This window comes from Mus caroli, chromosome 2 (assembly GCF_900094665.2).
Source record: "Mus caroli chromosome 2, CAROLI_EIJ_v1.1, whole genome shotgun sequence".
In the NCBI taxonomy this organism is placed as follows: domain Eukaryota; kingdom Metazoa; phylum Chordata; class Mammalia; order Rodentia; family Muridae; genus Mus; species Mus caroli.
The window spans coordinates 138695464-138709875 of NC_034571.1; the positions used below are offsets into that span (position 1 = coordinate 138695464).

General features: G+C 42.6%; 1 protein-coding gene across 2 annotated transcripts in view; it reads right to left on the minus strand.

Annotated features, from left to right (window-relative positions):
- The window catches only part of Ralgapa2 (Ral GTPase activating protein catalytic alpha subunit 2), a 269644-nt gene extending 256686 nt beyond the window's left edge, over nucleotides 1–12958 (minus strand). For both annotated transcript variants that reach the window (XM_029473906.1, XM_029473907.1), the window contains exon 1: nucleotides 12663–12958. In XM_029473906.1, coding sequence (XP_029329766.1) covers nucleotides 12663–12768 — 106 coding nt within the window. In that variant the 5' untranslated portion in view covers nucleotides 12769–12958. The remainder of the gene's footprint in view (nucleotides 1–12662) is intronic.
- Between the last annotated feature and the right edge of the window lie 1454 nt (nucleotides 12959–14412).

Below are 14412 nucleotides of genomic sequence, written 5' to 3' on the forward strand. Positions count from 1 at the left end.
TGCGCTATGGGGGACTTTTGGGATAGCATTGGAAATGTAATTGAGGAAAATATGTAATAAAAATATTAAAAATCAAAAAAAAAAAAAGAAAATAAAAGAAAAAAAAAAAGAACATAATAGTTGCAAGTAATATCAACTCAGGATTTCTCAGTGACTTGGAATAAAAGTTAGTGAATGGATGTGAGCTGGTGAATGCTCTGGACACCACTTATATCAATCTGGCAGTCATATCTAAGGCCAAATGTGACCTTTCACTGTTTTTTTGGATACTCTGCCCCTTCCTTCAGCTGGCACTGGTTTGCAATTCTTGCACACATGGGTGTTGGCTGGTATAAATGCTGACCACATCTTTTGGCTGAAAATTAAGAAAAAATGTAAAACCCTATCAAGCTAAACAGAAACACACAAGTAGCAGTCATGTGACTGTTTAATGGCTATAGGGCTCCTTTGCCTGCTGATATAACAAATTTTGAAAGGCCAGACATGGTGCTGCATCCCTTTAATCCCAGTCCTTGAGAGACAGAAGCAGGAGGATCTCTGTGAGATGGGAGCCAGCCTGGTATTAGATAGTGAGTTCCAGGACAGTCAGAACTACAGAGACTCTTGCCTCAAAAGCTAGAAGCTATGGCTATAATGTATTACCAGAGTACTTAATGCCTCCAAACTGTTTACCTTTAAATGATCCCTTTTATGTGAATTTCACTTCGATAAACAACATGCAAACAATGTGACAACATGTTTTTAATAGAATAACCTTTAAATATAGCAAGTTTAAAGGAGAAAATTGGGCCAAATGATATATACATTTTGAAAATCACTGATTAAGCCATTTCCCAGAAAGACTATACTAAATTATAGTCTTACCAAATGTGTATTAGAAACTTCACATGTATGTTATTGGGATGGGAAACTGCAATTTTGTTAATTGGTAGGTAATTTGGTTATATATTTAAGTTTGTATATCTTAAAGTATTAGAAAAGTATGACATTTAAATATGGTTATAGCTCTCATTTCTCTGGTTGTGACATATATACATTATAATTTTTCTTGTTAATATATAGTAGTTTTTATGAACTGAAGATATAACTAATTTAATATTGTTCCACTTCATTATTTAATTTTGATTTTAATTGAAGGTGATCTATTTGTGTATGTGCTTATTTTAAGAGCACCAGAGAAAGATGGGAATATTCTTTCCAAAATAAATATTGACAGTGTTATATATAAAGGCACATGCTGAGGAAGCTATGTAGACATTCTGTCTACCTCTGATTCAAAGTTCAGAGTTCTGTGTCAGCTTTAGTACATCAGGCCTAGCTGGTCCAAACACACCCTTATCTTATCAGACACAGTCCATAGAAGACAGAGCTTTATGTCACAAATACAAGGGGACAGAAATAAACTAACTTAATCTCTAAATGTTTGTTCTTCAGTTCTTCTCTATTCTGTGCAGTTTGAAAATACTATTAAGTATTCAATTACTTCATTGTAGGAAAAAAAAGTGTTCGCTTAGAAAAAGGGGACAGTCAGTTTTGGATTTTGTAAATTTACAATCTGGCAATATTTCTCCTATTTTGTTTCCAGGAGCACCGTCCAAGCCATTCTTCACTACCTCGCCTCAGTTTACCACGTGGATAACTTGTCCCCTTTGCCCACAGAAACACTGCTTCCTTACCTCTGCTCTCCTTGGACACCAAGGCCTGGTCTGATCATAAATTCACCCACATAAGGGGAAGTGGATTCACAGTCTTAAATAATATGTGCTGGCATCTTCTCACTAGTAAAAACCATCTTTAGGACAGGAAAGCTCTCAATTTTTAAAAAAATATCCATATGGGTGGCTAGATCCCTCCAAACTCAAATCTATATAACAATTCTATATAATTATTCTGTATAATAAATTCTATATAGTAAATCTATATAATAATTCTGAGATTGTTGTTTGTTTGTTTAAACTCGCTTATCCAGACTTACAGTGCAAACCCTGGCGTCCCCAATGCTGCACACATTGCCTAGCACAGCACTGTGACTGACATACAGCTACTAAATGAATAGGGGCTCTAGAGCTACCTGCCTTAGGGGCAGACACTTTTGGTTACAGAGTTTTGCATAGAGTTTTTATCTGCTCTCTATCTTATCTATAAAATGTCTCCATTTCACTTAGCATTAAATGAATTAATATGCATGAAAGAAGGCAGTACTGGGAACAGTATACCAAATGAATATTCTTTTCAAAATTTTTTAATGTTTTAAATTTATTTTTATTATGTTTAATTATTGAAGGGGTGTAGTCACATGACTGCAGGTGCCCATGGAGACCAGAGGTCTGCCTAAATCTGGAGTTACAGGAGGTTGGGAGCTATTTAACATGTCTTCTGGGAACTGACCTCTGGTCCTCTACAAAAGTAATACAAGTTCATAACTGCCAAACCATCTCTCCAGCCCAAGCATTATTCTACATAGAGAAATGTGTTACTGAGAGGCATCAAGATAAGCAAGAAGCTGCCATGTTTGCCATAAGCTTCATTTAGTGGGGAAGATGAGGCAGAACACAAAAAGCATGAATAGAAAGAAAATGCACAAGTGGCCAATGAGAGGTGGAAATGCTATGGAAATTCAACAGAAAGGTAATTTCAGGACAAGAGGTCACAGGCAGTTTCTGTGAAACTGTGATGTGTATGAGTGCTTTTGTGAGTGTGTGTGTGAGTGTGTGAGTGTGTGTGTGTGTGTGTGTGTGTGTGTGTGTGTGTGTTCATCCTGTCCCAGAATTGTTTTAGACAGCAGGATAGAAAACATTTGATAGGGTAAGAGAAGGTGTCTTGGTGTGCGTTCTCTGAGAAGTGGACAGAATTACACACATGTGAGACTGACTGAGGAAGACAAAGGAAACCTGGGAACGACCCTTAGAGACTTCAGACTACATGGGGGTCTGATCCCTGGAAAGGAGAACCCTGAGCAGAGATGTCTTGGACTGTAAGAGTACAAGGAGTCTCACGACAAAGCTGTCAAGAAGCTAGGTTTGTTACTCCGCTGTGAGAGGCCTGAGGAAGTCCAGCTTTGGAAGAAACTGATGAATACAGAGGGCTGCCAATCAATCACACTGTATGCAGCAGGAGCAAGAACCCTACATTCTCAGCCCTCCTACAGCGGGCCACAAGTAATGTCACTTTGCATGTCCTTGGCAGATCAATGCATATGCAGAACAGAAATCTTAAAAAAAAAAAAAAAAATCACACAGAAGACACAGGCAGTGAGCTCCTTGATTCTATCAAAGTAGCTTTTTCTTTTAACTGAATCACAACTCTAACAGCAAAAGTCCAGATTTACTGTTGGAGACACGTGGGTTTTAGCTGGCATTCTAGATGGAAACAGTGTCAAGGACACCAAGGGTCACAGTATCTTCATAAGGCAATCACTTAGGACACGATTTCTGAGTTTCATCTAATATTCAACCACCAGGCTCTGATAATACATTCTGAATCCTCTCACCTGAAACGCTGTTGGAACGGACAGATCTGGGAGGCTGGTGCGAGGGAAGATAGCTTGAACTGCAGAGTATCTATAATACAGTCACACACCGACACCTCATAAGCTTATTTCATGATTAGAAAGAGCCTCTGGCTTGAGGTGTCACTCTGATTGGCTGGAGAACATGAGAAAAGACTTTGGACAAGGACAACATGCTACCTGAACAGATCTGTCAATGCTGTGGAGTTACAGCTTACATGAGGTTAAGTCACAGAAACCCTCACATGCCACAGTCTCAGCCTGCCAGATCACCTCCTACAATGTAGTCCCACCTCACACCCACCCCAGAGCACGTGAACACAGAGTGGCAGAGCTGGCAATGTGACATCTGCTCTACTAAACTAAGCTCATGTTACACAGCTCCCCCCCCCCTTTCTGGCTGAATGCCTTTTTACTCTGAAAAGAACAGAAGCAAGCCTTACATGTTGCCAAATTTCATTATTTTAAGATTATATGTGGCACAGAAGACAGAGTATGACATTCCAAGTTCCTATCACCACACCAGCAAGAAAGCTGGCTCAAGCGGATGTCACCACTGACCTCCAGAGAAGAGAGTATGTCATGAGAGTTCTGTCCACATCTCTGTCATCCAGTACTACATTTTTGCTCCCTTCAGGAGTCCTGCAGTGAAGAGGCTTCCTCCCATCAAGCCCTTTTCCTGCCCACCCCCACTCTGCGGTGCTTGCGTGTACGAGTGTCTGAGTTGGTTGTATGTATGTATGTTTGTGTATGCATGTGTCAGAAGAGAATATTGGGTGTCCTCCCACTCTAACACTCTCCTTACTCCCTTGAGAAAAGAACTATCGCTGAACCTGGAGCTACATTGGTGACCAGCAATCCCAAGAGTTCTGTTTCTACTCCACTCAGAGCTAGGAGCCTCTTCTATGAACGCCAAGGCTTTAAAGTCAAGTCTTTATGCCTGGTCAGTCCGTGTTCTTATCAGCTAAGCCATGTCTGCAGCCTTCCTTTACCCCACCCCTCTGCAGATCGCACCCTTCTTATTAATTCTTCCTCTTACTATCAACTCAAATTCCCACGGTTCTTTAAAAAATATTGAAAATTCATAGCTCCCCCTATATCCAGTCTCAATCTGGAATGCCTCTTACTAGCACATTGTCTGACCATCTTTTAGTTGCAAAGCCCAGACATGCCTTTAGCTAACTAAAGCAAAAGCAGGATGAGACTAATTCCTGCAACTGGGCAGCTCAAGGGTGGAACTGGCATAAACATGCTAGACCCTGTAGCTCGCACAGTATCCATAGAGCTCCCTCAGCCCCATCTCTGAAGGCTTCCCTCTGAGCACTGGGTTCACTTTAAACTATGTGTTTTCCATACAGTAGAAAGACAGACCAGGTACCTCCCCAGAGCTTTCACTGCAAATGGACAAAGATTGCTTTTCTCTTGGCATCTAGGTTTCAAATGTTAGGAGAGGCTGGGACTCCCAGATCCTTGCTTAAGAGAAGACATCCACCTTTTCTATTTTGAACATTCCAATGGATTCTCACTGTCTATCTATACCCAGTACAAAAGCTACTGTATGCTTAAGTCCTTGGCGCCCTGCAGGATTGCCTTTGTAGTTCTGTTCTCCGCCAATGTCCTTATCCACTCTTTATCCACCAGGCAAAGTCCTTTATCTATTATTCATATCCCAACTCAGCCCTGACCTTCCTCTGTAAGCACTCCCAACACCTCCAGGAGGCTTGGTGGAGTTCCTCCCTGAATGGTGACCACCTCCATAGCTCCTTCCCATTCCACTGTATGGCTCTAAACACTGTGCAAAAATTTCATCATTTAAGCATCTGCTTTTCCTACTGAATCCTAAGCCTTGACCTTATACCATACTATCTAAATACACAGCAGACATATACACAATTGCACACATATCTTCATAGACTAATTAAAACAAAACAAAGTTCCCAAATTGAATTTTTAAAATCTCAAGGATAAGACAACTTGATAAGTAACTGTTTACTACGTCTACATATTAATTGTTCTTAATTTAGTAGTATAGCAACTTGGTTCTTTTTTAAATTTTTCAAGGTTTAAATGGAATCAATTGCTACTTTGAAAACCAACTTTAAGGGCTGGAGGGATGGCTTAGCGGTTAAGAGCACTGACTTCCAGAGGTCCTGAGTTCAAATTCCAGCAACCACATGGTGGCTCACAACCATCCATAATGAGATCTGATGCACTATTCTGGTGTGTCTGAAGACAGCTACAATGTACTTACATATAATAATAAATAAATCTTTAAAAAAGAAAAAAGAAATCCAACTTTAAAACACACATACAATTTGCTATAGTTATACCTATTTTGCTCAGTTTAGAGACCAAAGATCAGTATTATAAACAACTTGCCCAGGAGTAAAGTGCTTATCAACAAAATAAAAATCCAAATTATAAATATTTATAGAAAAATATTTGGGGCCTACAGATAATCTCTTTTCTCAGAACAGGCATTGGAAAGCAATCCCCTCAGGTATCACACACAGAGCAGCTCAGCTCAGGTGGTGGCCCTGGGCTCACCTTTCTCAAGTCTAGACAGCCTGAATCCTAGAGACAGGGATCGTACGAGTCCACAGAGTTCATTCTATATTGCAGAGGTTACAGATACACTGCCTTAGTGATTGGTGAAAAACAAGCAATGGGAACATGGACAAAGTCATTTGGCATTAACTTGGCCAACTGAAAAAGACCCAAAAAATGCCTGCAAGGACCTGACATTACAGTTCCCAGCCTTTTCAAGTTGTAGACTTACTGTCTATGCTAATATCTTACTACCTGCCAGGCCTAAACACAGAACCCAACGAACTGAATCAGAAAGCACAAAAGGAGCCTTTTGAAAAAAAATCTTCTGCCATGCTCAAGTCAAATAGGATCTTCCAGATCTCCTGGAACAGACCAGAATGAGAGCTATGAACGTCACAGAAATTTTGCAAGACAGGCAAAACCTAGTAGGTTTTGTTTTTGTATTAACATTCACTCTGGTGGGTAAATATCTTTTCTGATGTGTAAATATCCTTTTGAATCAGATAACTAGCAGAAGCACAACAATTAGCTTTTTTTTTTCCACTTTTTATTTTTGAGTACATCTCACTAAATTGCTCATATCTTGAACTCAGTTTGTGGCCTAATGGGCCTTCCTGTTTCATCCTCCAGAGTAGTTTGAATTAAAGGCTTCTATTACCAGGCTGGTCAGCCTGGTGAATATGAATATCAGCTTGTCAGCTGGGAGTTGGTAGACCAACGGTTAACTTAGTACACCTCAGTTTCTCTGCTGAAGGTTGAAGTGGGAGCACTACCTTCATCATAGTTGTAGGGAGAGCCAATGAGTTCATCATAATGAAGAATCATATCCTGGTTTTCTATCCTCTCATTAAGTTCCCAACCCCACATACCACAATCTCATCCCAGACATTCCACTTGGACTTTCCTTTTCTCATACTTAACCTGTAGTACATCAAACTTGCCACGCCCCATCATTACCTAGAAACCCTTGCACCTCCCTAGCTCCATCTATGATACTCCCATGATCCCAAATGCCCATCACCAATCATCAAACTGTAAAAAGGGGTGTGTTGCTAGTCAGACTAACGTCAAAAGGGGAAGTCTATTCTAAGGAAAGAACACCAGCTGGTTTAGAGGTATTACTATAGTCAGAAGAGGAAAGGAGGGTAAGCTAAGGGAGCAGGAAGGGAGGGGAGGGGAAGGGAGGGAAGGGGGGGGGAGAAAAAGCTGAGCATGGCGCCACATACATCTGTAATCCCAGAACTCATCAGGTAAAGAAAGGAAGATGGAGAGTTTGAGGCCAGCCTAGGCTACTGCATTATGGTACATAGTGCTCACAAATGTTTGAAACTAAGAAGGAGAGGTACAAAACACGAAGAACAGTAATGGCTAAATATATATAAGGAGCTGGGGAGAGGGCTGAGTGGGTAAGCGCACATGCTGTATATTCAAAGTATACAGGACTCCAGTTCAAATCTCCCAGCACCCATGGTGACACACACACCTACAACCCATGCTAACGGCTATACAGAGGTAGACAGAGGACCCCGAGGGCTTTCTGGCCACCAGCCTTGCTCCAGGTTTACTGAGAGACCCTGTCTTAAGCTGAACGGAAGGCAGAGAGTGACAGCAGGATACCTGATGTTCTCCTCTGATCTCGGTGTATATACATACACACAAGAGTGTGTGTAGACTACACACATGTAACTCATACACACACAATAAATATGAGTAAAGTAAAAGGCAACACCCAAAATTGTGAGTGAACTTGCCCCTATTTAAAGCAAGAAGAAATAGAATGCCATATCAATGAAATAGAATGCTCTATCAATTGAGAGAAAATTTGTAAGAAAATGTTTTCTTACAAATCAGAGGTTCAAGTGCTAGCCTCTAAATAATCTTGTTTGTCAGAGCCTCCAATCCCAAATTCATTCCTATTAATCACTCTTCAGCCAGCATTTGAAACCCCACTGTACTTGAAGTATCACAAGTTCTTGCTGCTCTTATCTCTCATCCTGGCCTTCCTCTTCCAACAATCCATTGTTTGCCTCTCCCCCCTGACATAACTCTTTCAAGGAACCTTTGGCTCTGTCTCTCCCTTCCTGATCCATTATTCTGGTAGTCCTAGGAGATGGGCAGCTCTCAGTCTTCTTTATTAGCCTGCTAAAACGTCTCCACACAAATTCCCACCTAAGGATAGGTATGAGCTTCCAGCTCAAGTAAGCTGAACCCTCTCTGATCTGAACCACCAAGTTTGCACCAGACTCTGCTTGTTAGGATACCTCTAACTCTGAGCTACACAAGGCTCTACGCAAGCATCCTGTGTCCAGGGCTCTAACTCCTAATGGATACCGGTGAGAGCCACCCTCATACATCATTGCCATATGGATATCTACTAACAACTCTTCCATCTTCTGCTGGCTAGAACTGCCCTACCCTATGCCTCTGCTTCCCCAAATTCCAGACCTACTCCCAGTAGTTACCAGCCATAGCTTGGTACAGAACAAACATCTGCTCTGACTGTATAATAGACACTGCATTTCAGATAAGTCATATAAACAAAGTACTGCAAAATTATTTGTTAGCCTTTACCTAATGATATAATACATTAAGTTAGGAGGCTAGAGAGATGGCTCAACGGTTAAGAGCACTGACCACTCTTCCAGAGGTCCTGAGTTCAATTCCCAACAACCACATGGTGGCTCACAATCCCTAGTAATGAGATCCAGTGCCCTCTTCTGGTGTGTCTGAAGAGAGCAACAGTGTACTCACATACATATACATACATACATACATACATACATACATAAATGTTAAATAAAATATATTTAAATTAATCTCACTTGCTTCTCTTATATCATAAATGTACTTTGTAGAAATTTTTAAATTATAAATGTACCTTACATTTTTGAATGTCTTTTGAAATAGAATCTTGTAGACCTGACTGACATAGAACTTTCTATGCAACCCAGACTGATCTCAAATTAGCAATAATGCCCCTGCCGTAACCTCCCAAAGGCTGGATTACTTTTACGCTGGAGCAATACAGTAATACATAGGAGTTGTGGGGGAGGGGTGTTTGTTTAGTTTACTCAGTTACTTTCTTGATGATAATTTAAATAGCATAAGGAGAACTCGAGTATCTCCCTGTTCTTCCCAATGATGCATACAAACCATCTAAAACGCAGCCCTGTGAGAGCCAACTTTAAAAATATAGTCAGGACAAGCTATCTAAGTAGCACTGAATTGGAGTCATTATCATAATCCTAAAATATATTTTACTCTCCATAGTTAACCATTTCTCCACAAGTTGTCTGAAGTACAAACTCTTTTCAAAAAGAGAATAAGGCCATACCATTATATAAAATAATAAAGAAGGGTGGAGAAAATATCTCTTAAAATAGGTATCCTGCCTGGCAGTGGTAGCGTCTTTAATCCCAGCACTTGGGAGGCAGAGGCAGGCGGATTTCTTGAGTTCAAGGCCAGCCTTGTCTACAGAGTGAGTTCCAGGACAGCCAGGGTTACACAGAGAAACCCTGTCTCGGAGAAGAGAAAAAAAAAAAAAAAGCGTCCTATTAATGGTGGGAAGAAAGCAATAAAGAAGAATCTGGTAAACGCCTGCCCCAAGCTGCCATCATTACGTACCATACTCTCGCTGTACCATATCCAGACTAACAAAGCTGAGGTTCAAGAGCAGGCTAGGTACAAGCAGCAGGCAGTGACAAGCTGCAGACTCTGGCCAGTAGCATCATCCTTATATGTGAAAAAATACCAGCCCTATTTCACTTGAGTGACAAGCAGGAGTTGAAACACATACATAATATGCAATACTAATTAAATTCATTCCCTTCAGTTGCCTTCACATTGACTTAACTCCTATCTTTCAGTTTAATAACACTTTGTCTTTTTTAAAGGTAATAACCAGATAAAATATTTGATGCTGTGGGAATAAATATTTTAATGCACTAGTTTTCTTTAAAGTCGTCAAACTACTATTGTAAAGCAAAAGTTTACACCAAATATTATGGCTAGAACTCCTCAGTGTTTTTAAAATTAAATTGAATTTTTTTTAACTTATCCACTTTACCTCCTGTTCACTGCCCCCCTCTCAATCATCCCTACCACAATCCTTCTCCCCCCCTCCCTCACCCCTCTCCCCTCCCCTTCTCTTCTGAGCAGGTGGGAACCCCTCTGGGTATCCTCCCCACCCTGGCACATTAAGTCTCTACAAGGCTAGGCACTTCCCACTGAGGTCAGACAAGGCACCCCAGCTAGAAGAACATATCCCACAGACAGGCAACAACTTTGGAATACTGTTCCAGCTGTTCAGGGCTCACATGAAGGCCAAGCTGCACATCTGCTACAAATGAGCAGGGAGGCCTAGGTCCAGACCATGTACATAGAATTCCTCAAATGTATTTTTATTGTTTTGAAAAAAAAAAAAAAAANAGCCCCTAAAGTTAAAGATCACAGTAGGACATAAAGGAAACTGGGCCACCATCAACAACAAAAGTATTCCTAATGAAATATGGAAGAACTCTACACTGCAAACAGTATTTTCAACAGATTTTTTTTTTCACATACAAAGATGATTCAGGCTGCAGACATGGCTCAGAGGTTAAGAGCACCTGCTGCTCTTATACAGAATTTGGTTCCCAGTTGTCCCTCAGAGCAATTCACAATCACCTTTAATTCCAGCCCCAGGGGATCTGTCTATTGGCCTCTATGGTTACTATACTCACTAGCACAAAGCCCACCACACACACACACACACACACACATATTAAAAAGATAAAATCATAAAGAGATGCCATTGGCCAGGTTCACAGCCTCTCCCTGCCACTTGTACCTGGAAGGAGACACACACCTTAGGGGAGAAATTAAGGATACTCAGACCTGAAAGTATCCATTTTCTCTGGGCGGTAACAAAGACAGTGTAGCTCTAAGAAACCACTCTGGTCTAGGTTTTCTGTCTTTATAAAATGTAGCCAACTTAATCTTGGCCTCCTTCTTGGTCAGAACAAAGGTTTAAATTCTTCAGCACAAAAAAAGTTCCAAAGTATCAACTGCCTTAAAATACTGTTCAGTTCTCCTTTATCAAGAATGCCCCTGCAGCAGGAACTAATCAGATACTAAGGACCCAACACAAAGCACTTGTGTGCCTGGGCATTTCACTACAGGAAGGAGAAAGTTCAACTTACCAAGAACACCACATTTTGCTTTCAGAAGTCCAGAAACTAATCCTTCTAACAGTAAGTGATTTACAGTCATTATAAACTGAACACATTAAGCGTAATATCTGGGGATCTGAGATAGTAACTTCAGTTGTCAAAATCTGGTGGGTTTTGAGGGGGAAGGGAGTAGGTTTTGAGGCAACAGTCATGGGTTTGAGTTTTACATTTGGTTGGTTCATTGGTTGGCTGATTGGCTGGCCTATCCCCCACTCAGAGATAGTTTACACAATATAAATAGAAATAATTAGCAACTCTTAATCACATTAACAAGAATGCTTAAAATTCTCACCTATAAAATGAATTCTTTTGTGCCCTATTTTCTCAAGTGACAGATGGTCTAAAATTTTAAAAACACTGGGTTTTTAAGTTTTTATTATTGTTTCAACAGTATACATATGTAGAAGAAACCTGTCTTTTCCTTGGCCCCCAAATACAGATAAGTCTGTCCAGACAGACAGAAGATAGAACTAATACATAACCTAGCCAAGCTACACATCACCAGCATCAGATAACCTTGTGGACACTTCACACCCACAGGGGAGAGCTTTCAAGTCATCACAAGTCAATTCCAGGCCCACTTGGGCTCTGCAGAACCTTCACCCTGCAGGCCATGAAAAGGGAAGGCAAGAGGGAGTAATGGTTGTCACTCGGAAGATAAGGGAGAAGCTGCCTCCCTGGACCCAAAGAAAGCCTAGCTTCCTCTGAGCAGAACCCCCTCCCCACCAAAGACCCAAGGAAACAGCTATCAGCCAGACCCTTCCATCCTCCCTCCCCCAAAAATGTAAATTTAAAAGAGAGAAGGGCAGGAGAGAAGAAATGACATCTAATCTGTCCTGGGATCAGCTGAAATCAATCCTACCTAAAGTCTTACACTCAAGCATAGTAACATTTTAAAAGGAGAGTGAGTGAAGAGATGGTAGTTCAACGAAGTCTGTGATGGGACCACATGAGGTATTGGTCTAACCCAAGTTGTCAAGAATTTAAATTTTTAGAATGGGAGAGGGAGGTGGCAGAGAGGTAGGGCTGCGTGTGCGTGTGCGTGTGCGTGTGTGTGTGTTCAAGCCCGCGCCACTAGTGCTTGGTTTATTTCCTGGAGAGGACAGCTTATAGTCACCTCTGTGCCTGGTCTCGAGGTTACCCGAGGCTAGGCGCCCAAAAGAGAATCCTGGCTAAGTTTACACTTGGGACGACAGAACAGCGCCCAGGGCCAGCGTACAGCCTTCAGGAACAATGCCTCAAGGGTCCCGATCTGGGCTAGCAAAGGTCGGCTGCGCACCATTCCCAGCTCTCTACATCACTCGGACCTGAGACCCCATCAGGCCCACGCCGTGGGTGGGACCCGGCCCTCCCGGCAGGTGGCCCTGACCCACAGCCCACGCCCCGCGCCTCACCCAGCAGCGCCCGCAGGTGCTTCAGACGGGTCAGCACGTCCTTCTTGGGGTCCAGCACCTTCTGCGTGGACTTTTTCACATCTCCGTGGCTCCTTCGGGAGAACATCCCGCCGCGGTAAGCCTGGGCCCCGCCGGCGGGGCAGGAGGCGCCTGCGCCGCACGAGTTACTGCATAGGGTCGCGACGGGCGCGTGTCGCTCCGGCCCCTAGCCGCCCCCCTCCCGGCCGCCTCGCCGCCTCAGCCTCAGCGGAGGCTCCAGGAAGGAGGGGCGGGCCGAACGGTCAGGGGCGGGCCAGGAAGGCGGTGTCGACGCGAAACCCTCGGCCCCGCCCCACGGGTGCCTCTGGTCCGCCCTCCGGCGCGACGCACGCGCACATCCCGGATTGTTCAAGCACTAGGCGCCTGAGGCTAGGAGCCTCGCGGGGACGCGCGCCCAGCTTCGAGTCTGCGCAGTGACCTCCAATCAGATTGCCGTGTTTTCCATATGACCAGGACCGCGAGCTCCCGCCCCTATATGGGCCGCAAGTGCTCCCGGGAACTGTAGTCCCCACAAGACGAAGCGCTGCGACCTGCTTTCCAGAGTGCTAGATGCCACCCTTGAAACTCAGACTCCCTCCTGTCTACTGCCTCGCCTGCGTACCTACCCCTCCCAACCCCCCCCTCACTCTCTCACAGACACACACAAAGTAAGAAAAGTTGTAGGACTTTTAAATTTTGAACTATTTCTAGATTTTTTTTTTTTTTTTTTTTTTTACTTCTGGAGTCACACTAAGGAGCAAGACAAAGCACTTGTGGCCATGTCAAAATCTGATCTCTAATTTCACACTAAAGTAAATAAATGGCTTTGACAGCAGAGAAGAGTGGGCCTGCTGTCCAGTGAGGTCCAGTCAGTCCCCAAGGCATCTGGAACCCAATCTCAAGTGCAGAGGTCAGTCTTGCCTCTTGCTTTGCGGATAGAGCTCCTGGGTTATGCAAGGCCTCATAGCAATCCAATAACAGAACCAGAAATAGAACCTGAAGGACTTGACTCTCGGGCCAACATGCTTTTTAAGGCCAGATGCCTATTCACTGAAGCAAGACTTTAAGACAGAAGATGCTCAAATGATTTCTTACCAGAAAACTGACTATATAATTGTTTATTAGCATCTGGCTCCCCAAGGTTTGATATTTTGGCTTTATTAGCAAGTACCTAAAGAGGCACCTTAGAGTCACATGTTTTTCATCCAAATAGACATAATTCAAGTGTCTTTTTCTCTAGTGGAGGAAAGTGCTAGAAATGTACACACCCTTGTATTAAGCCCAGTATTTGATCTCTACAGGCACTCAATAAACTCATTAAGTAAAAAAAAAAAAAAAATGATAAAGCAGCCCTACACATTTCAACCCAGCATGCAAAAACCTCTCGGTTCTGGTAAATTCTATTTTTAGAGTTATCAAAATAGCATGGCTACGACTAAGATATACCCAAAGGAAAAGTATTCAGCCAAAAAAACAAAAACAAAACAAAACAAGACTACAGACAGGCCACCTAACAGCAGAAATCTCACAGACCTCGAGATGTAATCTCCATGCCTAGGATGGTGGCAGAGCTGTTGCGCCTCCTGCATCCCCAGATGACATCATAGATGAAGGCCATAATCTCCCCCATACTGTTGTAAGGGAGGGAAGTGATGCTGTCTCTAACATTATGGTGAGTGTTTGTCACCATCAGTTTATCCTGTGCCCTGTTTCAGATTTTAAAACACCATGT